Below are 25,112 nucleotides of genomic sequence, written 5' to 3' on the forward strand. Positions count from 1 at the left end.
ATTGGGACAAGGACTACTGGCAGGAGTTCATGTGCTCAATAGACCTACCCTCCTGAGCAGTTTGTTTCTTTGGATAAAGAGTTGATTTCTCTAACACCGTGTGAGTTATCGCTGACCTGCTCCTGGCTCCCACTCCAGACACCTTGAGGTATTGAGTTTCTAAGCTGCGGAAGGCTTTATACATGTTCCTGAGCACTGCTGAGAAAGACAGTGGCTACAGTTTTATACCTGCTTGCCTAGGGGTAAGTTCAGCTGGGGAGGGGGGAGAATCAGGCTTGTAGTTGAAGGATAGCTAAATGTGTGTTGGATCCATTTGCAGGATACCCCATCAGATTCATAAAAACACCACATTGTGTCAATCTGGGTCTGAATGTAGTTGTGTGATAATGCCCTGCAAGAAATATTCTGGAGAGAGAGATTCTGATGTGGCTGGAAGAGATTTATATTGAGCACTATGTGTTATTAAATAAATCTGTTCCAAGGAAGAGTCTGAAAGGGGGAAGGAAATCAAGGCTTTGTCTCATCTTTCGCAGCCAACCCTCCCACACAACTACACAGACAATTATCAACTTGTCAGCAACTGCATAAATAAAATACATTTATCCTGGAAGAACCATTTGCTGATATCCTTTTATTTTGAAAAGGCTTCAATTTCCTTTTATTCTATTTATAAAAAAACCTGATTTTTTTTTTTGCATCTAGTTACAGAGCAAAAGAAAGAAAGAAAGAAAGAAAGAAAGAAAGAAAGAAAGAAAGAAAGAAAGAAAGAAAGAAAGAAAGAAAGAAAGAAAGAAAGAGGGAGGGAGGTACTGGGGTCATGCCTGCTTGAAAATCAGCCCACTTCCCTAGAAACCTTTTTCATGGTTTCTCCATTAAAATGGTTTCTCCATTAAAATGTGCAAAAATAGCATATGGTACAGTTGTTCTTGGAGCAAACCACTTTAGAGGGGGAGTTGGATATTTAAATGCTCTCACATAAAAAATGCCCTGAGAGAACTCTGCCTTCACTGTACATGAGGTCCTTTAAAAAAAACATGGGGGAGCTTTCAAACATATTGTTTTACCACCTTCTCCATCTGAAGTGAGCCTATCTGAAAAGGAATGTATCATGCTCTATTTTAATCTTTTCTATATTAGTGGGGAAAGGGCATCATGTCCAGGTTGAAAAGCTATGCTATTAGTACCTCCACAGAAAAACAAGTTTGGGGAACTAAGCATTTGAAAACTTTGACTCCACTTATAATTCAGATGGCGCTGAGGTAAGACGTGCTTATCGGTGCTCTTCGGACCTTTTTTAATCTTTTAAATTTTTAACTTAATTGACCCTCTGGGTGCCAACTCTACTTCCTGGAAAATACTTTAAAGATTTCAAAGACTTTGAAGCACCTTACATTTGCTGCCGGTTCCCTGCTATAACAACGCTCTGAGAGCTTTGGCCCAGCTCCAGCCTACTCCCTGTCTCGCTCTTATCAGCCGGCCGGTCAAGGTTGCCAGAGAGGGGAGAATGCTGCTGCCAGAGAGGGGAGAGGTGAGAGCAAAAGCTGGGGAAAAGGCTTGGGAGGAGGACGTTCTGTGGGCTTGTTTAAAGCCTGGAAAAGACATTCCCTGTGCCTAACCCCAGCAAGACTCCCGGACCAGATTTCTACTTCCCTTAATAACAGAAAGTTTGACTGAGAACTTGGAGTTTCAGTTAACATATCTGCTACAAGACAGCGACCCTAGCAGAACACTGCTAGTAGCAAGATATTTGGTTACAGTTCTCTCATACAAAAGGAAAAATGGTTTACTTCATGATTACTGAAAATCTGTTGTATTACCCGATTTATAGTGGAAACTTGTCGAAACAAATGTACTGTTCCATCTATTTTAGCCAAGGAATTCTTGCAAATTATATCTGTTTATATGTATTGAATTTTTAAAGTCCTTTTTTAAACTTTATTTACTCTTGCTTTATTTTATCCTGTCTTGCCCAGTGTTTTTGTACATTGTGTTGCATAAGATTGTATTGTGGGCCTTTGGCCGTAATAAAGATTTCATTCATTCACTTATAATTCAGTCCTGCTTTTAATTCCCCCCAAAGCAGCACATCGCACAAGCAAGTACATGGAAGTAAAGATAGTACAATATAAACCTGGAATTTGGAGCACTGGGTTTGACTGGATTTGTATCTTTCCCTAAAACGAGGAGGAGGAGGAGGAGGAGGAGGAGGAGGAGGAGGAGGAGGAGGAGGAGGAGGAGGAGGAGGAGAGTTGTTGCATATGGTGTATCTTGAAAGTGAAAAAGAGACCACATAACACTCGTCTTGAAAGACCTACATTGGCTCCCAGTACGTTTCCGAGCACAATTCAAAGTGTTGGTGCTGACCTTTAAAGCCCTAAACGGCCTCAGTTCCAATATACCTGAAGGAGCGTCTTCACCCCCATCGTTCTGCCTGGACACTGAGGTCCAGTGCCAAGAGCCTTCTGGTGGTTCCCTTGCTGCGAGAAGCCAAGTTACAGGGAACCAGGCAGAGGGCCTTCTCGGTAGTGGCACTCACCATGTGGAATGGCCTCCCACCAGATGTAAAAAAGAAAAACAACTACTAGACTTTTAGAAGACATCTGAAGGCAGCCCTGTTTAGGGAAGCTTTTAATGTTTAATAGGTGAAATCCCCAAAATCAGTGAAAGAAGTAAAGCTTGGACATTAAGAACATTAATGGCTGTGATCTAGTTATGGGCCTAAGTGTGCAGAAGCAGGCTTCCTTATGTGAATCCCCAGATGGATTAAGTACCACGTATTAGAGACTGCTGCTCACACACCCCTAGATCCAACTGAACTATAATGATGCATTCAAGGCTGACTCAGTCCTTATTGCTGTCCCAGACAAAAGCATAATTCAATCCTACGCATACATATGTGTTCCAGAGCTCCTTAAAGAGAGGTTGGGATGCACACAGCCTATTGGTGTGAAGTTGGTACCCATGAGGTTCATCTACTGAAGCGAATTTTAAAAGGTCTGGAAGGTCTGGCCTAGATGGAAAACCACCCAGATGCAATAGATCTTTAAATAAAACAAGTTATAAACCTGTCTATATATTTTACTATCTTAGTCACCTATCCAAGATTGCTCCAAGTTTGCATTCAAAAAACTGAGTGTTGCTTGAAGAAAGAAGTCCATGTTAAATAAAAATGCCAAATTCAGGTGTATTGCAATATCAAACATCCAGAAGTTGAAAGCTCAAGAAAATTGAAATACAATGTTCTGTGTCATTGTCTAAGTGGATGATGTGCTACTCACTCTGACAAACTGGTTCTTAAAGGTGTGAATCTGTTCTGAAAGTGGTATATGGACCTTAGTGAAGCCCAGGTGAAGCATCTCCTACCTGATATATCAGCATAAGGGATTGCATTGCCAAATCAGACCACCTAGTCCAGCATTTGACAGGGCTGGAAGGTGATGTCCAGTGTCTATTGCTTGTCCCAGTGTTCTGGCTCTGATAAATATGCTGCCTCCAGAGCAGCCTTCACAAATCCAGTGCCTTCCTGATGCTTCAGACTGCATCTTCCTTCAACCCAAGTCATGGCAGCTTGTGCTGCTTGGGGCAGATGGCAGCTGTAGTCCAAAACACCTGGATAATGCCAGGTTGCAGAAGGCTACACTTGGTTGCCCTTTGTTGCAAATATTATTCTGCCCTTTCAACTTCTGCTTTAGGAGAGACAGGGCGGTAAGTGAACATGCCCATGAGGACAAACTGTGGTCATGGATCATCGAAACATATGGCATCCTGGCAAGTGACAGCTCATTTTTTGTTATCTATTCCCTCTTCATTAGTATTCCACCAATGTTTGGAAGCAGAAGAATACATTAACCTTTCCAAAGGATGCATTCTTCCTCCATGCTCTCAAAAACCATGTGGGAGAGTCCTTTATGGCTTCCTCACATTCCTCCTGGAGACTGAACATTGCAGGCACTTCTTTGCAGGTATAATTGCACCTCATCTTGTAGCCCCTCACTTTTTCCTTGTCTACTTTGCACCTTCTCACTCCAACCATGGCCATGCCCCATCTTTAAAGAAGCAAACATCATGACATATAGACATGTGACACGTTTTATTAAGTATGTCTTTATGAGGTAGGTACTCATGTCAAGTAGTCATGTATGTTCTTTCTTTATAAGAGGCCTTTAATCCTTCCAGTCAAGTTTCTGAGTATAAACTCCACCCATTTTCTTTGTTAACTGCCTTTACCTTCCTTCAATATTGTCCTCAAGTGTACTGTGGTCTTTAATCCCTCAATGCAGCACGAGTCAGTTTTGAATGGTGTAAGTAATACGTGCATGTTTAAGCACACAAAATGACACTTTTCTACCAGAAAGAAGCAACAGGCAATGCTAGCTCTGTCACATAGGTTGGCATTCCAACATCGCAAAACAAAACTGGCTGCGGACGCAGGGCTAAGCCTGAAATACCTAATATCCTTGGAATCGTAAGAAACAGCATTCAGCCACACCTGCTTGTATAACACCAGCCTGGAAGAACACCCCATGACTGGCACATACAGGATCACTGCTGTCTGTCTGACCATGTGCAGACTACCTGTAATCAAGATAACATCAAGTGTGTAGGAGGCATGAGCAAATGAACCCAACAGCTGGGGGGAAAGAGTATAAAAGCCACACAGGGTCCACTGGGTGTATTATGAATTCATTGGGTGGCTGTCAGCTAAGTTCTACTCACTGTAGACCTAACAAAATAAAATAAAATAATCCTTCCAGTAGCACCTTAGAGACCAACTAAGTTTGTCATTGGTATGAGCTTTCGTGTGCATGCACACTTCTTCAGATACACTGAAACAGAAGTCACCAGATCCCCACATATAGTGAGAGGTTGGGGGGGCACCACTCAGAAGGGTGGTGGGAAACCGGACTGTAGTGTTTACAGGAAGAATTTACGACTGTTTACAACTGCAACTGGTCCCACGGGAAAAGTAAGGGGTGGCTAAAGATAGTTTGATCATGTATAATGAGATAATCAGACCAGGTTTCTCCATGGTTTTAAGTTTGGTGATAAATTGCAGTTTAGCAACTTCTCTTTCCAGTCTGTCACTGTAGACCTGTTGGAATTAATGGACATAATTTAGTCATGCTCATTCATTTCAGTAGGTTTCCGCTGATTAAAACTTAGCTGAATGCCTTGTCTTTCTAGTTCACTCTGGAAACAGCGGCTTGTTTTAATGGAGAGCCAATTGGTTGTAGACTTTGGCCAAGTAATAAGGCAAGCATTTCTATGCTTCCACTTCTTTCCAGATGGCCAGAATGGATGGCTGGTCACTTTCACCACATGGCCAATGGCTTCACACTCCTAGTTCTCTCTGCGCAGCTTCGACAATATGGTTTTTTTAAAGCAGTTGTTGTCACCTCTGCCACGAATGCTCATCTGAAGCCACTTTCAGGCTTGATACATACATTCACATGTGTGGGAGCTATTTTGTGCTCCCAGTTCCCCAAGCAGATAGATTTTTCTTTATTTAAAAAAAAACAGGCTGAAACTCAAAGGATGTTTAACTTTTGAAATCATCAATTTATAGTCAATTTAGTTATTGATTAAATTTGAATGTCAGTAAAAACATTTGTGTCAAAGGAAGCTTCACTCTTTGGGCTAACAGTAGTTTCAAGTGGGGCAATTTTCATTGACACCATGGTGGTAGGAAAGGGTAAAGGCCCCTTTCTGGCCCTGATCCTATTTGGGCCCTCAGCACAGCTATTTCTTTTTTTAGAAAAAAATATGTGTGTGCATACTAATTACTTCCCCCGCCACCCTGGGTCAAACTAGATGTGATATCAATTTCATATAAGCAAACATCTCCAAAAAACCCGATACTGGTCTTTAGAGTAGCATGATCCCTAAACCTCACTCCCACAAGCAAGCAACATGTATTGACAACCTCCCCTGCCTCCAAGCTGTTATCTGCCAACTCTGCCAGCTGCAAAACTCACACTTCTGTCTCCTTCAACAGCAAACAGTTTCTCACCAGCCTCCACCTAAGCCAGTAGGTTGTCAGTATCATGTAATCATCAGCCATCAATGATTATTATAACACATCTCTATTAGCCATCAATGCTCATTAAAGAAACATTGTATGCTATTAGATTCTTTATTTTTAAAAAAGTTCCTCCTAATAGATAGTTACTTTTTTCACTTGGTATAATGCCATAGCATTTTTCTCAAATTATTAATGAGGCTTCACTGTATCAGAGAGATGCTGAGAGCAAGTTTGTGTCGATCAGGATGTTGCAATTTTCTGGCTTTAATTTGATGCTACAGATCATTTTATAAGCTCTTAGTACTAGCCATACGAATGGAGTGGCCTTTTTCAAATAAACTGATACAGAGTAACAAATCTCTGTCGAAATGGGCTGTCATAGTATTCAAGAAATCTTAGCCAATTAATCATAGGATTTAAGTCACTTAATTGATTGGTTAATTGAGTTGAAAGAATTCCGAAGTGAGAAGCATAGTTTCTTGGTGTATATGTTCTGCACACTTAGCATTCAGCAAAAACAGCCCCTCCTTTTAATGGGCCTACTCTGAGTAGGGTTGGAAGAAGCATTTGATGCTCACTTTTGTGCGGACACACCTTTTTGATTAGAGGGAGCTGAAGGAATATTTAAAATAAAGAAATCACATCAAATTGTGTGTATATCTAGCCTGCTACCTGATTAGTTGGAGTGAATCTTTAGTTGATTAAACGGTTTTAACTGATTAATGTAACAAATCAATCAATTGCATGTTGGAGCCCTACTGCTGAGTGATCTTCAGTGTGCACCTTAATGTTCTCTCTCTGCAAACTCCCTTCCCGCCGGGGGTCCCAACTGGAATAAAATATTGGAGGGAAGGTAAACCCCACCCCGCATAATCAGTAAAAAGATGTGGTGCACATACACCATTTGTCCATTAACTTTGGGGAGGCGCCAGCCCAGCTCCCTCAATTACGGGTACTTTATTTTGGGGAGCGAAGGGGCCTTGGCCCCTAGAGTTTGCTCCTACGCTTTTCCCATTTCCCCACCAAAAGCCCACACTCCAAATCACAATATGCATTTGCTCCAGCTGTGGCAGCTTACCTGCTGTTCCTGCTCCCCTAACATCAATCCTGCCCCCCTAAAATAAATCCTCGCTACGCCCATGCCCCCCTCCACTGCAAACCCTCTTCCGGAAAGACTCCTCCTTTCCCCATTTCCACAACTTCCCATTTAACGCATGAAACCCCACATGAAACCCTTCACTGTCTTCTCTCCTCCTGTCTCAGAAACAAAACTCTCTGGGTTGGATCCAGGCTAAGTGAGTGGACCTACGGTCCCATTAAAACCAATGGGTCATGTTAGGCACGACTTAAGTTTCCGCTGAAATGAATGGAACTCCGGTGTGTTCCATCCCTTCATCCTTCCCCTGGAAACGAAACCACCAAGGGCCCACTTCCCTTGGAGCAAGGAAAAAACCCAAAACAGTTCATTTGGAGCTTCTCTAAGCAAACGCACGCGCACGCGCGCACGCACACACACACAAACCACACAAAACCGGAAGCGTCATGCTGCCAGTCCTGCTCGTTGCCACTAGACTTGGGTTTGACCGTAAGGTCTGGCTCTGCAGCTAAAGACCTTTGCCACGCGCCCCACCTCCCGCCAGTCCTAGGCTAGATTCTCCGGTGGGTGAATGGGTGGCGTCTCCCATGTTCTTCCCGGGCAGGCTTCTCCTCCTTAGTCCTTTCACGGTCACACCTGAATGTTGCCGGTTCAAAGTGCCTGCTGCCTTGTTGGGCATCCCTTTGCTACGGGAAGGGAGGTCCTGGAGAGCACGGAGGGGAGGCGATGATGGCGTGTGGTAGGAGGAGGCTGCGGGTTAAGGTTGGGGAGGGGGCGGCTGCTGCCATTGGACAACTTCCCCCCGCCCTTGCCCCCGTGGCTTTTCGGAAATCGGCGACCTCTAGCAGCCAAGGCGCTCCGTAGGGAGCTCACTTTCCCCCTCCGGAACCAGCCCGACCACCCAGCCCAGACAGGCGGGGAAAGCGCTGGATGCGCCCGGGGCGCAGGAGGACCAGGGAACTCCCAAGGTCCCGCCGCCTCAGCTGTTGCTCGCTTGGCCGGACATTGCTGGCAAGGCGCAAAGGTGCCTTCGGAGACTGGGCCAGCTCCGCGCATGCGCCGCTCTCTCCGGCATCACAGCTCTGCCTGTGGATTGAAAGTTACATCCCTTGAATCTTCGCGGGAGGGGGTGGGGAGAGGGAAGGGGGAGAAAGAGGCATCAACTCTCCACCCGGAGGAAGGAATGTGGGCAGTTCGGCCGCGGGAGCGCGTGGGGATTTTGCTCTTCCCTGCGATGATAGCCATGGTCTGCTATGCCAAGAGGTGAGAATGGCGCTTGGACGCGAGAGGACGTGTGTGTGTGTGTGTGTGTGTGTGTGTGTGTGTGTGTGATGGGCTGAATGATGGACCTCATCTTCCGGGGAGCTCAGCTCCGTGGATTTCTTCCTCTGCTGGGAGGCTGGTCGGGATCCTGGTTGTGGCTGTGTCGGTGCCTGTGTGCGTGTGTTCAAGCGCTCGCTCTGAATCCTTTCCTCTCCCTCAGCCTGAATGAGCCCAGCAACATGTCCTACGTGAAAGAGACCGTGGACAAATTGCTCAAAGGATACGACATTCGCCTGAGGCCGGACTTCGGAGGTGAGTCTCCTCGGATTTGTTTACAGGGGGGAATCACCAGGCTTTGTGCCGGTCCCGCTAGTGTCAGAGGCAAAAGCTGGTTAGAATTCTAATCAGCTGCAGAAAGGGTCCTAGTAGCCAATTCCTTTCCCTCAAAATGGGCGCGTTTTCTTTTCTCTCCCCACTCCCCTCATACACACATTCGGACATCTATAGACATGCTCCAAATGTATGGGCTCTAAATTGGTTCAGTAAATCGATGTCCTTATATAGACGGGTTTTGCTGGGGTCGACGGTGGTAGGCTTTCAGATTTCACAGAGCTCTTCTTCAGACATGAAAAAGAGCACACCAATGTGTTAAGCATGTGAACAGGTACAGGACGCCCTCGCGTGTGTGATGCTTTGAGGCTCAGAAGTCCTGACCTTCCAACCCTTTTGACTGCTGGCCATTAAAAACAAACACCTGTTTCCGTTTCCAGGCTCTCCCGTTGACGTTGGCATGAGAATCGAGATTGCCAGTATAGATATGGTCTCGGAAGTCAACATGGTGAGTACTCTCTTGGAATAAATAACATTGGGCGGAGGAGACGCAAGGCGCTCTCTGAAATTGCAGAGGGCTATTCACGAGAGATTGGCCGCTTGTCGAGTTTAATGTCGTGGCGTCCTGTTCTGAGGTGTGCTGGAGAAATCAGTTTGGGGAAGACTTTGGCTGCTGCCACCTCGTTCGCCTCACCTTTTCCAAATGTGGAACGGCGCCACCTGCCGACCGCCGCAGGTCACGAACTGGTTTCAGCACCGCGGACAGCGACCTGTGCCTAGGCTTTTAAATGGTATTTCTACGCTTCTCCCTCTCCTTCTGGAGCGTTTGATTTGGATAAGGAATTAAACTGGAATTGTATTGGGGTGAAATAGATTAAAAAGAGGGGAGCTGATTAGTCACCAGTGGATCTTTGGGAATCAAATGCTGAAAGGATGCACAAGCGCCAAAAAGGAGTGCAAGCATGGAGCTTATAGGACTTGGTATGCAACTGGTAGCTTCCTGTAATCTAACTACTGCAGTTCTCATTGCAGTGATCTAACTTGGCATGCAGGTGATGGAGGGGAATATTTATATTAAGAAGCCATATTTATTTTATTTTACTTTAAGACTGTGCTCATCTTATTTAGGTAGCAAATTCTTGCTGCTATTCAGTGATGGGCTAAATCAGTGTTTGGTTCATTAGGAAGGGTTGGCAGCTGTATTGCTGCTGGAGATAACAGAAGCCTGTTGATTCCACATACACCCCGCCCCACAGTATTTTGACAGTCTCTTGTGAAGATGAACAGTAACTGCTGAGTGATGATTGCTGAATATCAGTGCTGACTTGAGGGAATCCTGCTGAGTAATAAAAATAAATGACAAGAATTAAGTATGAAGGTCTGGATGACTTTATTCAAGAGACAACTCAGATTATGGATTTGAAAGCTTACTAGAATATGTCCATTGGTGTGTCTTGTTTGCAGCTGGGAAATGAGGGCCATGCAATATTTATTGTCGATTTAGTAGACTTATATGCTGCTTTATGACTACAGTCCTCAAATCATCTCACATTTATTTGTTTACAGTATTTATTCTCTGTTCAGTGACAAAAGTTCTCTGGGTGCCTTGCAAGAAAACAATTCTATGCAAAATTAAAACCTAAAAAAAAAATATTAAATGTAGAATAAAAGATCAGCAGCATCACCAAACATTTCACAAGTTTCAAAACTCCAGAAACAACAAATTTATAAATAACAAAACAGTTTTAAAGCCTGGGAAAAGAAAGGCATGGGAAAAGGAAAAAAGTATTCACCTGGTTCCATTTTTTCAAAAACCAGAGTATATGCACCAAGCAAGACTACGCTGCTACCACTGGGGTGTTCCCCAGTAGCCAACCACCCGACCTCATTTGTTACAAATATGAAACTGACGCAGCTAGAAGCATGCACTTGAAAACAAAGACCGCCCCACCCCGCTTGAGCAGGAGCTAACAGCTGATGTTATTTCCCACAAGGCAGTTGGATCAGATGGCCCCCTATTGAGTGGAGGGGAAAGTCCAGCTGGCACAGACGCAAACATTTTGCATGACTCTTGCTCCTGGATTCCTTATCACAGGCTAGTTGGCCTTAGATGGCCCTGTGGTGGGGAAGAGGAAGTCCAGATGGGGAAGAAGCAGGCTTCTGGTGTTTTACTGTGCCTGCTTGCCTGCCTCCTGCCTGCCTACCTCCATATGTTTTAGTTTCCTGCATTGAGTAAATAGCTGTGCACAAAGAAGTCTTGAGGGCCAATTTGTACTACTATTTTTTGTCAGTGCTGAATTTAATCCAAGATTGTTTTTTAGCAGTCATGGTTACAGATATAGATATTCACAGTCCCCCCCTCTCACCACCCCCTCTTCTTTATTGTCTTTCTATATCATCAGGTCCCCATCTCCTGGCTGTTCCTAATTCTAAGCAGCACAAGCCTTTGCAGAAAATGGCACATGGACATCTGTTCTACATGTTCCTGCTCAGAAATCTGTCCTAGCTGCTTGTTGCTTTGGTTATACATGCACATGTGCATACAACTTATCTGTTGTATACCAGCACTTAGAGTCATTTACAAGGCAAACTACCTAACTCACAAGAAAAGCTACCTAGAGTTATCTAGCTATAAAATCTCATAGGGTTGAGGTTTGAGTGCTATAGCTTGTATGTTTCGCCACATGTCATGTGGTACATCCCAATGTTTCTTTCATTAAGAAAACAATGGTCACAGCTGAAACATTTTCCAATCTAGATAGAATTATGTTTCCCAAAGGACAGGGCTTGAAATTATCCCAACCTTTCTAAGGAGCAAAATTATGATTGGTTGACAAAGGTCGGGATCTCTGAACAGGGCAATCGGTTCCTTCTGACACAATGCTGTAAACAATGCTTTGTCAAGCCTGACATGAGTTTGCATTAACCTCCTTGCCTGGGTATGCAATTGCACAGTGAAATAATGCTGTCCCTATCAGAGTTAAAGGCCTTGTTATAAGAGATACTCGTGAACTTCCAAGCATTGGAAGTGCTCTGTTAACTTCACTGGGAGGTGAAGGGACTCAGAATGTCACTGTGGGACTCTTAAGAGTGGTGTGGGATTTATTTGTGTTGCTTACACCAGCAATATTTCTCCTAGGTCTTCAGGACAGCATGATTCATAGCATGCCTGTCCTATGCCAAGGTTTCACATTACTCCTTGCTGAGGTGGCAGAAACATGCCTTGTAGCATCTGAGGATGTGTTCACCCTAGGGCAATTAAATTGGTCTAAAAGGACTTATAACATTTGTGCTGCCCAAGCTAGCAGATTAGTTTTACTAGTAGAAATGCAAAGCACATCACTTCAGCCACAGCTGGGTGCAATTGAGTTTCAAGCGAGACAAAATTAGCTCACTCTTCCCTGTTCCATTAGGCAACTCTCTGCCCCTGCCCTTGTTGTTGATTATTTCTGGAACATCCATACATTTTTATGGATATGCCTGCCTTTTCTACTGGATACACCTGAAGCACACCTGTCTATAATGTTAGATGCACCTGGCCCCAAAATCCCATAGATACTGCATGAAGGAGCCAGAAGAAATCTGCAGAGGGACAGCGCTTCGATATATTTCTTTCTAGAACATGGATGGATAACTTTTGGCACTCCAGGTGTTGTTGAACCACAGGACTATTGGCCATGGTTGCTCGGGTTGATGAGAGATGTAGTTCAGCAACATCTGGAGGCCCAAAAGTTTCCCACCCCTGCTCTAGAGGGTATTGGCAGTGGGCCCATGAGTCAACCAGCTGCATCATTTTAACTATTCTGGCATTTTGTACAGAGGTCCATGCTTTCAAGTGAATTTCTTGTCTATAGGCAAGTGGGAATGATAGCTCAGTTGATAGCATGATAGCATGAGACTCTTAATCTCAGGGTCATGGGTTCGAACCCCACATTGGGCAACGGATTCCTGTATTGCAAGGGGGTTGGACTAGGTGGTCCCTTCCAACTCTACAATTCTGTGAGTCTACGAATGTCCAACAAGCAACACTCTTCATTCCTTCTCTCCCCTAAACCATAGCTGCCAAGTTTTCCCTTTTCTCACGAGGAAGCCTATTCAGCATAAGGGAAAATCCCTGTAAAAAAGGGATAACTTGGCAGCTATGCCCTAAACCCACCCAATTGTTCTATGGGTGTTCCCGATTGTTTCCGTTGGAGAGACTTAGAGCGAACAGTGCCAAGAAGGTACGGTATGTTGCTGCACAAATTGAGAGCCCCACATGCATTCCCTAAGAAAGGGCTTCTCATTTTACCCCCTTCAATGGGAGGAGCAACTATGTATCCCTTTGCACATATCCCTTTGTACTGCCAGAGCCAGTCTTCCACTGGAATGAGTGGCAAAGTCTATGTGTTTGGATTAGACTACAGCTGGCATTTAACAGGTGATACCTGCTCACTTCCACTTTGCAGGAAATGCCAAGTTCAGTCAGAATATTTTATAGTGACTTTTTCAATTTTTAGTAGAATTTAGTAGAATTGAGAGCTTCAGGCTGAATGTTTCTGTGTTCTAACTAGGCAGATAAGTTCTTCACAACTGCTATTGAGTGTAAAGCCAAAAAAAAGCTCGTTATCTGCAGTAATAAATAGTTACCATCACAGAATATTTGCCTTATGAACAATGCATCATAAAAGTGGAGACACCATCTGTTACTCATCAAAATAATTAATCTATCACTTAGGAGCAGATGAAAGTGATTGATTCATAAATGGTCTACAGTTAGGAATGAGCAGTCAAGGTTTGCTGAAGATATCAAATATATCAGATTGTTCAGGGTGGTTAAAACAAAAAGGGCCTGTGAAGAGTTCCAAAAGGATCTCTCCAAATGGAGTGAATGGGCAGTAAAAAGGCAAATGTAATTCAATGTAAGCAAGTATAAAGCATAGCTGCCAAGTTTTCCCTTTTCTCGCGAGGAAGCCTATTCAGCATAAGGGAATTTCCCTTAAAAAAAGGGAGAACTTGGCAGCTATGGTATAAAGTGGTGCACATTGAGGCCAGAAAAAGTCTAAATTTCACATATATGCACTCATGGAGTCTGTAGTTACAGTAGCTGACCAAGAATGAGACTTTGGTGTTGCAGTGAATAGTTTGATGAAAATGTTGACACAGTGTGTGGCAGCTGTGAAATAGGCAAATTCACTGCTAGCGATCATTTGTAAAGCAATTGAAAACAAGGTAGGCAATATTATAATGTCATTTTGAAAATCTATGGAGCTACCAGACATGAAATACTGTGCAGTGTTCTGGTCGTTCCACCTCAAAACAGGTATCGTGCAGCCGACATGACTGAGGCAATGGACCAAGTCCCCTAGAGGAGCCATTACAACATTTGGGACTTTTAAGGTTGGAGAAAAGTCAAGTAAGAAAGGATGTAAGCAAGTAAGAGGCATATAAAATTATGCATGGTGAGGAGAAAGTGAAAAGAGAAAAGTTTTTCTCCTGTTTTCATAAGGCTAGAACTCGGAGACATCCAATGAAGCCGAATGATTCAGGACAGACAAAAGAAATATTCACTCCCACAAAAGGCAGTGATGGCCACCAACTTAAGTTTAAAAGGGGGTTAGAGCCCCAAGGGTCAGCAAACTTTTTCAGCAGGGGGCCGGTCCACTGTCCCTCAGGCCTTGTGTGGGCCTGGACTATATTTGGGGGGGGGAGAAATGAACGAATTCCTATGCCCCACAAATAACCCAGAGATGCATTTTAAATAATAAAAAAACACATTCTACTCATGTAGAAACACGCTGATTTCTGGACCATCCGTGGGCCAGATTGAGAAGGCGATTGGGCCGCATGCAGCCCCCGGGCCTTAGGTTGCCTACCCATGGGTTAGACAAATTCATGGAGGATAAGGTTACCAATGGCTGCCTGCCATGATAGCTTTGTTTTATGTCCATTGTCAGAGGCAGTATGCCTTTGAACATCTGTTGCTGCAAATTGCAAGTTGGGACAGTGCTCTTGCACTCAGGGTCTGCTCTGGGCTTCCCACGGGCATCTGGTTGGCCACTGTGAGAACAGGGTGCTGGATGGGACCTTTGGCCTCTTACATTCCCTCCAAGAAATTCAAGGTGGTTCACATAGTTCTTCCTGCTTTCCCTTTTATCCGCACAACAGCCCTGCAAGGTGGGTTACACTAGTCAAGGTCACCCAGTTTGTACTAGCTGAGTATGTACTATTTGGTAGAGCATGAGACTCATAATCTCAGAGTTGTGGGTTCAAGCCCCATGCATAGCTGCCAAGTTTTCCCTTTTCTCGCGAGGAAGCCTATTCAGCATAATGGAATTTCCCTTTAAAAAAAGGGAGAACTTGGCAGCTATGGCCCCATGTTGGGCAAAAGATTCCAGCATTGCAGGGGGTTGGACTAGATGATCCTTCTGGTCCCTTCCAACTCTATGATTCTATGGCTGAGTGGAGATTTGATAACAGGTCTTCCTGCTTCTAGTCCTTTGCCTGCATACACACCTGTATTTTATTCTTTTATTATGAAAGAGGACCTCCATTTAGACTAGGTGCATTAAAAAAACATCCACTCCAATATTGTGTATAAAAGCATAATGATACCTATTATCCTGGAGGCATATTTACTGTATTTTGGCCCTACTCACTGGTCCAGCAAACGGACTACTTCTTATAAACACAGAAATGGTTGTACGTATCAGGTATGAATACAAAAAAACAAAACCCTTTTGCTTAAGAAAAGGGTAACCATTTAGTTAATTGCTTTAGTTATTAAGAGCCACAACAAACATGGTTATCCTACCCTTCTTTTTCACATTTGCAGCTTAACTTTGAATTGGTCCAAGAATGACCCTTGAAAACTTACTGAAAACCTTGTCTGCCTCAAAAAGTTCATTCCCCTCCCTAATGAAATGCTGCCCCCAATATACCTCATAATATATCTTTATTGTGTGCAATAACATGATCTGGACATAAATGAGATGGCAGGAATATGCTCTTCTACTGGAACTAAGAAATAAGAAAGGAATGTTGGACTTCCATGGATGATTCAATCAGCCTTGGTAACAAGGGGCAATCAAACTGCAGCACAGTTGACATAAATGAAAACTGCCTGGGGGTGACGGCATGCTAAAATTATTGATGGAAATGCTGTGTAGATGCCACGAGATCAAGTGACTCAGTTAGTAAAGGCATTAAGGAATCCCTTCAGGAAAGTCCATGAAAAATGGATCAATCCCGACACGCAAGGACGAGAGAATCCAAAGAACCCAAAGCCAATCACTTCTCCTTTGACAAGGAACATGATTATGGCACCTCTCATCTCAAATAAACTTGATTAGCATTTTAGCTGCTTAGGGCACTCTTAACAATGGAGTCAAATTGATGCTTTAAAAGTTCCAGGGATTGTAGAGAGCAGCTAATCAACTTCTCTATTCTGATGTTTGCATATTCTACTTCCATGTTCCGCTTCAGTTTGGCACATGAGACTCGATTGCGGTGCTCTAACGCAGTCCTCTAATGCACCGTCACTAGATCGGGGTTGGAGAACCAGGTACTCTTGGGCTTCTGCTCCTACCCCGACCACTGGCCATGCTGACTGGAGCTGATGGGAGTTGGAGTCCAGCAACAACTTGGAGGGCCACAGGTTCCCCAATCCCTACATTAGAGATCCCTGCACTAGCTTGTCAGATGTTGCACAGCAAAGTTATTTGTATAAGAAGGCTGGTATTTATCTGTACCAGCCCCAGTTCCTCCACAGTCCCTTCATTCTTAAGGGCCATGCTTCCCTCCGCTGCCTCTTCCTCAAATCCCTACTCTGTAGTCTGCGTTGCTTCTGACTTCCGTCTCACCCTGACTCTCAGGTAGCCTTGCTCAGCAGGAGGGATGGAAGAGTCTGCCAATTTCAGTCCTCTCACTTTCAGATTCCCCCATCTTTAAACAAGTTCTCTGCATTTCTGCAGAATCCCGTGAAAATTCTTCATAATGTTAGCGTGAATTTTCGTCTTTCATCCACCACTTCGGCTAATGTACACCTTTGCGCAAGGAAGTTCGCCAAATGTTATGCATTTTTGTGAAGTGATTTTCACAAATATGACACGTGTGCGCCCACTGTTTTCTGAATGTGGCAAACACTTGGAAGCATGTGTGACAGGTGTGCATCCTTAGACACCTATGCATGGTTCTTCGGTTCTTTGGAAACTAGAAGCAGATTAGGGGAAAGTACCCTGTTGCTCTGCACATCTTCCCATCCTCTGATTTGATCAGCCAAGGTGACTCATTCCAAGCAAACCAGCATTGAGATCAGGGCAATGTCAGCACCGTTATTACATGGCTTGCTGGCATTCGATGCTCTCAGTTAGTCAACCTGAAAAATAAAGCAAAGCTCTTTATGGGCATGCTTCATGCAGCCAATTGATTAAAGGAGTGTCCAAAATCAAAGACAGTACGTGAGAATCAACTGCAGGTGTCACAATCCCTTTGCTTTAGCCAATATACACACCCTGTGTCCTAGACTACCATGAGACATATGTTAATGTGAGTCTATTTCACCTCTGCTTTTTGGACACTCTCGCTGCAGTTTACAGAGCATCTTTGGAATCTACAAGGTGACCCTTTGGCACAGCATCAATTAATAGCAATTTAGCAGAATTTAGCAGTAACAAAAGGCTTGTGAAACATTTACAAGACTAGGAAATGAGTCCATTAGCAGCAGGGTTATGACTACGACAAAATCTATTAGACTCTGTCAACATGAGCTCTGTCTGCTTTCTGGAAGAAACTTGCTTTGAGTTAAACAGGCTGTTTATAAGAGAAGCCAGTGGATGCTTGTAATCTTGCTGTGCACAAGAGAAAGTAATTGTGTACAACAGCAGTGGTTCCCAATTATAGCTAATTACAGTACCAAGGACCCACTATTTTTCAAAAGCCAAGCCATGGATTCCCTACTTTTGAAAGTTTTGATAACTCTATGGCTGCCCCTCAATCAATACAAATCTGAGGTTCTCTCCCCCCCCCCCGGTAACAAAAGCCTGCCCCAAACAAAAATCCTGGCTACGCCCATGCTCTACGGTTGTTACCTCTGCAAAGCATTTTTTTGAACAAAATGTGGGGTAGCCCCTAATAAGCAATATGATTTTAGGTATAGTAAGAAAAAAAGACGACCATAAAATTTGTGATATTACCATGCAAGAAGGACAAAAAATAGTTGGAGGGGGAGGCAAGGGATGGGACCACAGACCCCCTGGGTGCATTCCACAGACCCACAGAGGTCCCCAGACCCCTAATTGGGAACCACTGGTGTACAGAGTTCCCCAAAATAGTGAACATTTTTATCACGAAAGCTGTCCTTGTCACGTAATTCAATAAATTGCATACATTCAATAAATGATATAACACAGAATAACCAGCCACAGCAATATCTGACGGAGAGGTGAGCAATTTGGTTACTAGCGTAGGAGAGCATTTGGTGAAAGGGAAAGGGTTGGCGTTGAAAAGGAGAATGAGTAGCGTCAGTGCAGAAGAAGCTCCTGCCCAGTGTTTGGATTTGGTAGTTTAGTCTTAGTTTCTCATTCTTTAATTCAATGCTCCTCCTCGACCTTGCATAAGTGAGAAAGTTACTGTGAGGTTTTTTTTGTTGTAATGCACATTGAAATGTATACATACACACACATGTGCCGGTGAAAACTTTAGGTTGTTTTTAACCTTGTTTTTATACTTGTTTCAATATTGTTGCTATACGTTGCTTTGAGTTCACCTTTATGAAAACAACTATGAAATAATAATAATAATAACAACAACAACAACAACAACAACAATAATAATGATGATGATGATGATGTCATTGGAATTTAAGTTAATTTGAGTTCCACAATGGAAGAAAGGTGGAATATTAATGTACTAAATAAATAAATCTAATAAATGACCTTTATCTAAAAGGTGCCTTCTGCAAGAAAGAATAACAGGACTGTTTGGAAAAGCTAGATAATTGGAAATATGGAGTCGGGATACTGAAGGATGGTATCTTGCTCCACTCCAAGTATATATGAAACCTCCCCATATTAGTCACAGATTTCAACAGCCATTGTGTGTGTGTGCATTACATTTTGTACTTCCTAAGGACAAATTCATCTAATTCCTATCACATCCTCTCCTTAAAAGAATATTGAGTGCAGTCTCTTCCATCTCTCTGAGAGGAAACTGATTTAGAGGACAGTTCTAAACACACTTTTACTACTACCAGTAATTATTCGTGACCATAGTTGTGCAGGTTTCTTGAATTTCAACCAGTTGAATTTGTGGCTATGTTATTCCTTCTGTCTTCCCATACTTCTTTTTAATGGTGATTGGAAAGGGACAAAGCAAATCTCCAGGTGGTCACCTGACAACCCTACTGGGAGAACATGGGCGTGGTGTTGATGGTTGTGGTGGTGGTGGTTGGTTGGTTGGTTGGTTGGTTGGTTGGTTGGTTGTTACACACAATAGAATGGGCTGCTTGTTTCTTTTAATGTGGAGGATGTTTCAAATATCCACCCCCCACTTGCAGGCTAAAGGCCCAGCAGCAAATTACATGAAATGAACCTGCCGGTTATGGATGCTAGTTCAAATGTCAAGCTGACCATCCACATGTCAAAAATGGAGAAAAGGGGGGGTGGAATAAAGAGGAAATGGAAATAGCTTTATCCATTTAAGCAACCAAGTTCAGGGTAGCATTGGAACCTGAACCACTTACCTGGGGCTGTGCTTCATAATCATCGTGAGTCACCAAGTGTTGCCATGGAAACAGCTATATTACATGACACAGTCTGTCTCAGAAATACAAAAATAACTGCGTAGAAAAACATTCATTTATGCATTTTGCAGCCCCCCCACCTGCTTTTAGAAATTGGCTTCCCAGCATTAATTAATTCCGCCAAACTTCTGGATGTGATGAGCTAGGTGGGCACTATTTGCTAAGTGGGCTTTTTGATAAAGATGCATGGCATTCTGCAAAGGCGAGTCTGCTTTTGCTTTTAACAAAAAGGGAAGAGAAGAATGATGGATTCCACCAAAAACCTGAATGCCATTCTAGGATGGCACAGATCTTTAGTTTGCTGCACGGGAAAGGGCAAAGGATTGAGATATAGGAGACTTAGGTTGAAAACTTTCCTTAGCAACTGAAAACACTGGGCAGACTAGACGTTCCTGCCTTCACATTAACAATTTTTTCCCCAGTGTTAGTGACCAATATCTGTACTCCTAGGGAAGTGACATCTCTCAGACCTCCTGCTGCCTGGCATGCACCCATAGCAACAAACCAGGCATCAAAAGGTGGAGGGAGACTTTTCTCCCTCCTTTACCTGTTGATTTGACATCTTTCCACAGGGCCTGCAAGATGGAGCTGTTCTACCCAGCCTTCGGCTTAGACTCATTCTGACCCCTTATATGGGATTTGGTATATAAATTTTCCCTTGGCTTTTTTGCTGGCCCATGTAGGACCAGCATGGATAGCTGGCTCAGGTGAATAGCTGATGTTTCCTCCCTTTATGGTCTTGATTTAAGGGCGACTACTAAAATGAAGCTGCATTTTAAGCTGTATTTTAAGCCGTGTTTTAATTAAATGTTTGTTTGTTTGTTGTTTTTCTATTACGTTTTATTGTAATTCATGTTTGGTGTTAGATGCCCTGAGCCTGGCCTCGGCCGGGGAGGGCAAGGTATAAATAAATAAATATTTATTATTATTATTATTATTATTATTATTATTATTGATAGAGCAGCACTAAGGACCACTAGATTATTATTATATTAAGATTCAATCTGGGCTACAGCTTTTCGGTCCAGAATACTACCCTCGTATTTCAGGTGAATATCACAGACTGGCTAGATTCATATTTTCAGTTCTAGAAATAGGAATGTTGATGCCATCTCTAAGAACATGGCATTTTGAAAAGCCTTGGTGGATTAGACCAAAGACCTAAATATATCATGCATTCCCTTCTCACATTACCTAAACCAGATGCCTATGGGACGCCTACAAGCATGACCTGCAAAAAAAAAAAATCCACTCTCTAATATTCCCTTTATATTTTGCTTCCTGTCTCCCACCTTTCCAAAGTATCATCATGTAATTTTTATTATTTAATCACATTTTAAAGTTCTTCTGAACTTTACTGGGGGTGGAGAGAGATTCAAGGTGTGTAAGGCCACATGTAAAAGCCATTGAACAAAGTCAGTAGAACTGACTTCTGAGTAAGCCCATTTAGGGTCAGGCTAAAAGGACAGAAGCTGAAACTTCAACATTTCTTTAAAAAAAAACCACAACCTGTTCTATGCATTTAAACTGGCCTGCTATTTAGACATTTTTTTTAAAAAAATGTACTTGCACTCATCAGAATTTTAGAGGGATACACACACGCAGGCAGGTAGAGTAAAATGCACAGAAATGATAAGATATAATGGAATGCTGCGAAATCAGAACGATTTGTCCTCCTGTTACACCAAAACAGCACTGTGTAAAGAAATGCACAGGCAGGAGGTGATAGGTAGGCTGGATTTTATGCCTATCGATTTTAACAAAGCCCTGCTAAATGCTGGCTTTGTTTTTAACAGAATCTCAGGCATTTCAGTGCCTTTTCCTGCCTCTTATTTCCCCAAGTCCACATTTAAGCTCAACATGTAGCACTGTATCAAGAGTTTAAAATACATCAAGAGTTCAAAGATAAAAACAGAACGGACTGCGCTGCTCAGTCAGCTAATGCTGCTCATCATTTTTTTAAAAAAAAGGTATTTTTTATTTTTAAAAAAATTCCTCGTTCACAAAAGCACATGCTTCGTCTCTTTCTTCAGGTTGTGTTTTCTACAGATCAGTTACATTTGTTGTGAGACCTTGGTGTTCTAGGGCGTGGTTGATTGCCTTTGGTTGGCTGCAGTGGGATTTGTTTGTGCCTGTGTGAGGGCGGTGGGTTGTTGGGTATTGAATTGTATGCTGCCGGTGGGTTCGTGGTGTTGTTTTGCTGGGCTGTGCATGCCAGAGGTAGGCAACCTAAGGCCCATGGGCCGGAAGCGGCCCATGAGGGTTACTTAACCGGCCCATGAGCCACCCCCGAACTGAGCTGCTCCGGAAATCACTTCTGTGCATGCCCAGATGCCGGGAAACACTTCTGTGCATGTTTGCGGTGCCGGAAATTGCTTCTGCGCATGCCCAGACACCGTAAAACACTTCTGTGCAGGCGCGATTTTTTTCCGGTGGCTGGGCATGCGCAGAAGCAATTTCCGGCACCACGAACATGTGCAGACGCAATTTCTGGCGTAGCTCTGCGCCGGCCCGGCCCACGGAGGATCTCCGCAGGAGTGATCCGCCCCATGCCCAGTAAGCCTTGCCGACCCCTGGTGTATGCTCATCATTTTAATGGTTTTACAGTGCAACTCCATGACAAGAGTTCTCCCCAAAATCTGGCAAGCCTTAGAATGAAAGATTTCAACATTGTCATCTAGAATTGTCCCTGCCTTTCATTTGCAGAATATGGAGCGAATACAGTGGTGGACCTTGGAGTCTTGAATTTCAGTGGCGCTATGTGGCACGCCAGAACTTGGCACACACCCCCTTCCATTCTGCATCATAGTTTCAGCTCCCCTTGTGGCACCCTAAGGCTCTGCACCCAGTGCAACTGAACCAATTGTGCTTCCCTAGATCAACCTCTGCTGAATCAAACCTTGGCCTTTGAGCAACTATGTTATTGCATAGCGCATGTGCACTTGATGCAACCTATCCAAAGAGAACTGGAAAATGTGGAAGCTGGATCTGATCAGAGATCAACGAGGTTATGAGACATTAGAGTGCTCAGTATTCAGGAAAGTTTCAGCTTCTGCACTCCTGGTTTCATAGGAGCCTGGATTCATAGGGGCTGAGGGGTCTTTGCACACCCCCAATAAAATATTTGAGGGTACCAGCCCCCCCCAGTTGATGGGCATTGTCATTCAAACCACTTCATGTGCTCATGCTGGGAGTGGCTTACCTGCCCCCACCCGCAATGTTTTATTCAAGTTGGCACCCCTGTATGGATTCAATACTGCCCCAACCCTGGCATGGTTACCTCTGTGTCATTTTAGTACAGTCAAAACAAAATAAAAAAAATCCTTCCAGTAGCACCTTAGAGACCAACTAAGTTTGTCATAGGTGTACAATGTACAGTGTAGATATCTGAGAGCATGGCTGCAAAGGGTGAGGTGGCATTTCATCTAGGCCAGTGCCACTCTAGGCTTTGCATAGCAAGACAAATCATGTGATGCTTGATTCAAAGGAGGACTGTGAGATTAAGTACTGTGAGTTCTCTTGCTCAGTTCTTCATTCGCTGCTCTCTCCCATGGCTCTTTCTGTCTCACCCATTCTTGCTGTTAGTGCATATGCGTGTAAAGACTGAACTTGTAGAGCACATGTGTATGCTGTGAAAACGGTGTGTGGTAAATAACAAAAGGGATTTACAAGGAAAATATACAATATGCAATAAAAATCTGTTAGAATCAAATATGTTGACAGTGTTCATCCACAAAAAAACCCCCACCCAATAGTATAAAATAATCACATTGCCCACATAGAGATACCCAGTGCTTTTTTCCTTAAAAAAATGTTTAGGGGTACTCTCATTTTCCTACTCATATTGAAATACTGACCCTCAATGAGGCCAAACCTAGATTCACAAGATGTTTAGGGGTATGCGTACCCCTGCATACCCCCAGGAAAAAAATGGAGATACCCAGTTGTGGGGCACACAGTGAAGACACATTTATTCCATCTAAGATTTTTTTTGGAATTTGCCCTCTTTGGAGGCACATAGTCTATAATGCCAGATTGTCCATGAATGAAATGTAACAAATTGTTGTATAGTGGATCCTTCAGATCAAGTCCCCTGAAAAGGTGTCTCAGTCCTTCAATAGACAGGCTAGCTCCAGTTTATTCATGCTTGCACTTCAAAATAGTCTTTCAGCAATCTGTGGACAAAAATGCACCTAAATCACATTGTGATGTGTGCAATATCTCTACTGAGTATTCTGAAGTCCGGCCACAAACTATATGGCTCTCTCTTACCTTTGTGAATTGGTTACCAAATTAAAGGCCACCATTTAAGCTCATTTTACATCATTGTACAGAAGAAATACGAAACGGCAGCCACATATTCAAATGATAGCATTGACACAGATCGTAATTTCTAGTGTTATTAACAGGAAGTAAATCTATGTCCATTTCTGATATCAAACAAAATGTCATTAGCCAAGGAGGGGCAACGACTGCATTCCATTCTGCTGGGAGAGCTAAAAACAAATGGTCTGTCCAGCATGACTAACAGACAAACCTTATTTCATTACATCATGGGAGAATTCAACTGTGGGATGTTTCCTGCCAGCATTATTGCACCTTTGTGCGAATTGCAGCAACAAAGGAAAGAGGACAGGATACACTGGGCAGGGAGTTAGACTGCCCCAGAAGGCAGTTCATCATATTGCCCCCATGATCTTCCACTCAGCAATGCCCACGAGGCTCAGCGTGGCTGTTTCCACAAGCTCCAGCACACAATATTCCTTTTCCCTGACAGCTATTTTACTCCCGGCTTTACCTTGCAAGTGATTCCAAAGCAGTGCAATCCTGCCGCATGATAATTACACTCTGCTCAGCGGGGCTGCTGACTGACACTCTGCGATATAGCAACAGGCAACTGTGAAGGTTTAGCTTCGCTCGCTTCAGCTGTCCGCCGCAGCATGTTTACAAGTGAGCACATCGGCAACATGGAGATGAAGAAGGGCTGTTGCTAGGTGCTTGGCAAAATCACGCCTTGAGTCACGTCCCACCGTATCATGCAGCAAGACCAACAGAGAGAATCATATTTGTCTACACAATTGGAAGAAGGGAATCCAAATACTCTATACTAACACAATCCTACACATGCCTGCTTAGACATAAGCAAAGGCAGACTTTAGACTCTCAAATTTCAGCAGTGCCCTGTGCGAGGTTAAAATTCTGCACCCCATCCTGCCTCTCATGCTCCATTCTACAGCATTGTTGGGGTGACCCCTGCATCATGGCACCCAGTATGGCCATACAGGTCACACTACCACAGCCTCTGATGTAAGCCCCATTGAATTCAAAGGGATTTGCTTCCAGGTGAGTGTGTATAGGATGTGCAGCCTAAAATGCCTAATAATTTCCTGTAAATCGATTATCCTTCATAGGGAAGATGAGACTGATAAATGAGCTGTTTTGTCATTCTCTTTCACAAAAACCAGGCTTGGTGAGAAATGTAGCACCAGGCGTTAAAGCAGGCTGACAAGTGACTCCATGGTACGCAACTGTGTGGAAGGTTTTATTTGCCCAGCTAGTTATACGATTTCTTGCCCACCTTGCACAACATGTCCCCAGGACAGGATACGGCAACACAATAA

At 43.6% G+C, this 25,112-nt stretch overlaps 1 protein-coding gene across 2 annotated transcripts in view; it reads left to right on the forward strand.

Annotated features, from left to right (window-relative positions):
- Positions 1-8,301: 8,301 nt before the first annotated feature.
- Positions 8,302-25,112, forward strand: part of GABRB1 (gamma-aminobutyric acid type A receptor subunit beta1) — a 78,679-nt gene continuing 61,868 nt past the window's right edge. For both annotated transcript variants that reach the window (XM_035112201.2, XM_035112202.2), the window contains exons 1-3: positions 8,302-8,381; positions 8,602-8,693; positions 9,152-9,219. In XM_035112201.2, the coding sequence (XP_034968092.2) occupies positions 8,302-8,381; positions 8,602-8,693; positions 9,152-9,219 (240 nt within the window). The remainder of the gene's footprint in view (positions 8,382-8,601; positions 8,694-9,151; positions 9,220-25,112) is intronic.

The sequence above is a fragment of the Zootoca vivipara genome, chromosome 9 (assembly GCF_963506605.1).
Source record: "Zootoca vivipara chromosome 9, rZooViv1.1, whole genome shotgun sequence".
Lineage (NCBI taxonomy): Eukaryota > Metazoa > Chordata > Lepidosauria > Squamata > Lacertidae > Zootoca > Zootoca vivipara.